The following is a 2,194-nucleotide window of genomic DNA, read 5'->3' as shown; positions in this document are numbered from 1 at the left end:
AACTGGCATTATGCCCACCCCTAATGCATATATGTAATGTATGTATATACTCGTTTGCCACTCCAACTTACTTGATGCAAGGTACATTCCCCCTGAGGAATTCTCTAGGCCCGGCACACTCAATATCATCAAGTGCAGTGCAGACAACTGGTGTGTGGTTCACTTCTTTTTGAGTCTGGCCTCCCCACTGTCAATAAAAAACTGAAATTTAGATGCTTTAAATATAGAGGACGTGCTTATATGGCAGGTTATACTTACCCCAACACAGCCATGCCCCATCTCCAGAAAAGCGCTATGATTTCCAGCATGATCTACAGGGTCTTGACAGTAGATGAACTCCTCTGGTCTTAATTACAGAACATATGTGGACATATAAAATAATGAATTGACGGTAAGAATAGTGACACATAGTGTTACATTATTTCAATTATTTTATATTTTAGTAGTTTATTAAGTGTTTCTAACAAGAGCACAATTTATTTGTGGCAGTGGGTTGCTCTGTGATATATAATACAATATAATATATATACATATACATATATATATATACATATACATATACATATATATATATATATATATATATATATATATATATATATATAGTAAAGGCCATAAGTTTGGACACATCTTCTCATTTCAATTCTTTTCCTTTATTTTTATGACTATTTACATTGTAGATTGTCACTGAAGGCATCAAAATTATGACACCTGTGAAGTGAAAACTATTTCAGGTGACTACCTCTTGAAGCTCATCGAGAGAATGCCAAGAGTGTGCAAAACAGTAATCAGAGCAAAGGGTGGCTATTTTGAAGTTACTAAAATATAAAATATGTTTTCATTTATTTCATCTTTTTTTGTCAAGTACATAACCCCACATGTGTTCATTCATAGTTTTGATGCGTTCAGTGACAATCTACAATGTAAATAGTCATGAAAATAAAGAAAACACATTGAATAAGAAGGTGTGTCCAAACGTAATACATACACAGTACAGGCCTATATATATATATATATATATATATATATATATATATATATATATATATATATATATATACACACACACACACACACACACACACACACACACACACACACACACACACACACACACACACACACACACACACACACACACACACACACACACACACATCCCCCTTTACGATGTGTTTAGTAGTGACATTTGCTGATCATCTTGGACACTTACATGAAAACAAGTATGACTCATTGGCAAAACAAAAACAATTAAATGCTCCACTGCTGCAACCCAACGCCACAAATACACTGGTAAAAAGCCCTGCGACGATGCTAAATACAGCTCAAACGGCAATCATATGTTCAACCATTGCATTGATCTTAAGTAATCCAATCTGGATTCGATTTAAGACGCTTACTTTGACCATCATGTTTCGTAGCAGATTTAGCATCTGTGTAAAGGCACAAGCTAGCGTTAGCATCACAGAATAAAGATGTTACTTACAAATAGCCGCAGAGGACGACTGCTGACAAAGCTTTGTACTCAAAGGCGTCTGTGTAATTCGTACTTCCCATTGGAACTTCATATTTCAATACTTCGGGAGTCTGCTCGCTGAAGGGACTCACGGTCGAGGCAGGACCGCCGGTGGAAGCATCAGCGCCCGACGAGTTTTGAGAGTGGATCCCTTCCAAACATTGCAAAAGAATGACCGTCACTAACAGTAGGAACTGTCCACACAAAAGGATGTAGCTCACGGAAATCATTGTGAACGTCAAAGTAAAACATTAACCCGGTGATAATTCCTATCGAAAGTCATCGTCAGGTTCTTCGTGGACAGTTTGTTAGATTTATTCTACTTTTCCTTGTAATTTCCGCCTCGTCTTCTTCTTTGTGTTACCTGGTATGCTTTTTTTGTTGTTGTCATTATACTGCCCTCTTCTGGAATCGACCGCTCATAGTTCTTCTTCTTTTCTGGTTTAATGGCGGTTGGCAAGCAACCTTATGGTGTGCATTACCGCCAGCTTTTAATATGGAGTGTGGACCGAGGTGGAACCCTACTCTTTATTATTTTATTAGGCCAATCTTTTTTCAAAACGTATGTAATGCTTTGTATTCTACGTGTTCTAAGTGCAATCCTAAAATATATTCCACTACTAACCTAACCTTCTCTTTTGCTATCTATTTTTCCAGTATTTCCCTTTCTCTATTGTA

At 36.9% G+C, this 2,194-nt stretch overlaps 1 protein-coding gene across 1 annotated transcript in view; it reads right to left on the bottom strand.

Annotated features, from left to right (window-relative positions):
* tm2d2 (TM2 domain containing 2) overlaps window positions 1-1,900 on the bottom strand; it is a 23,774-nt gene extending 21,874 nt beyond the window's left edge. Inside the window, exons 1-3 of the mRNA XM_061986566.1 lie at window positions 1,487-1,900; window positions 259-346; window positions 72-187 (exon numbers count right to left, since the gene is read on the bottom strand). Of these exons, the coding sequence (XP_061842550.1) occupies window positions 72-187; window positions 259-346; window positions 1,487-1,746 (464 nt within the window). The 5' untranslated portion in view covers window positions 1,747-1,900. The remainder of the gene's footprint in view (window positions 1-71; window positions 188-258; window positions 347-1,486) is intronic.
* Between the last annotated feature and the right edge of the window lie 294 nt (window positions 1,901-2,194).

This window comes from Nerophis lumbriciformis, linkage group LG12 (genome assembly GCF_033978685.3).
Source record: "Nerophis lumbriciformis linkage group LG12, RoL_Nlum_v2.1, whole genome shotgun sequence".
NCBI classification, from domain to species: Eukaryota; Metazoa; Chordata; class Actinopteri; order Syngnathiformes; family Syngnathidae; genus Nerophis; species Nerophis lumbriciformis.
Note: the sequence above shows the minus strand (reverse complement) of the source record. Positions and strands in the feature narration are given on the sequence as shown.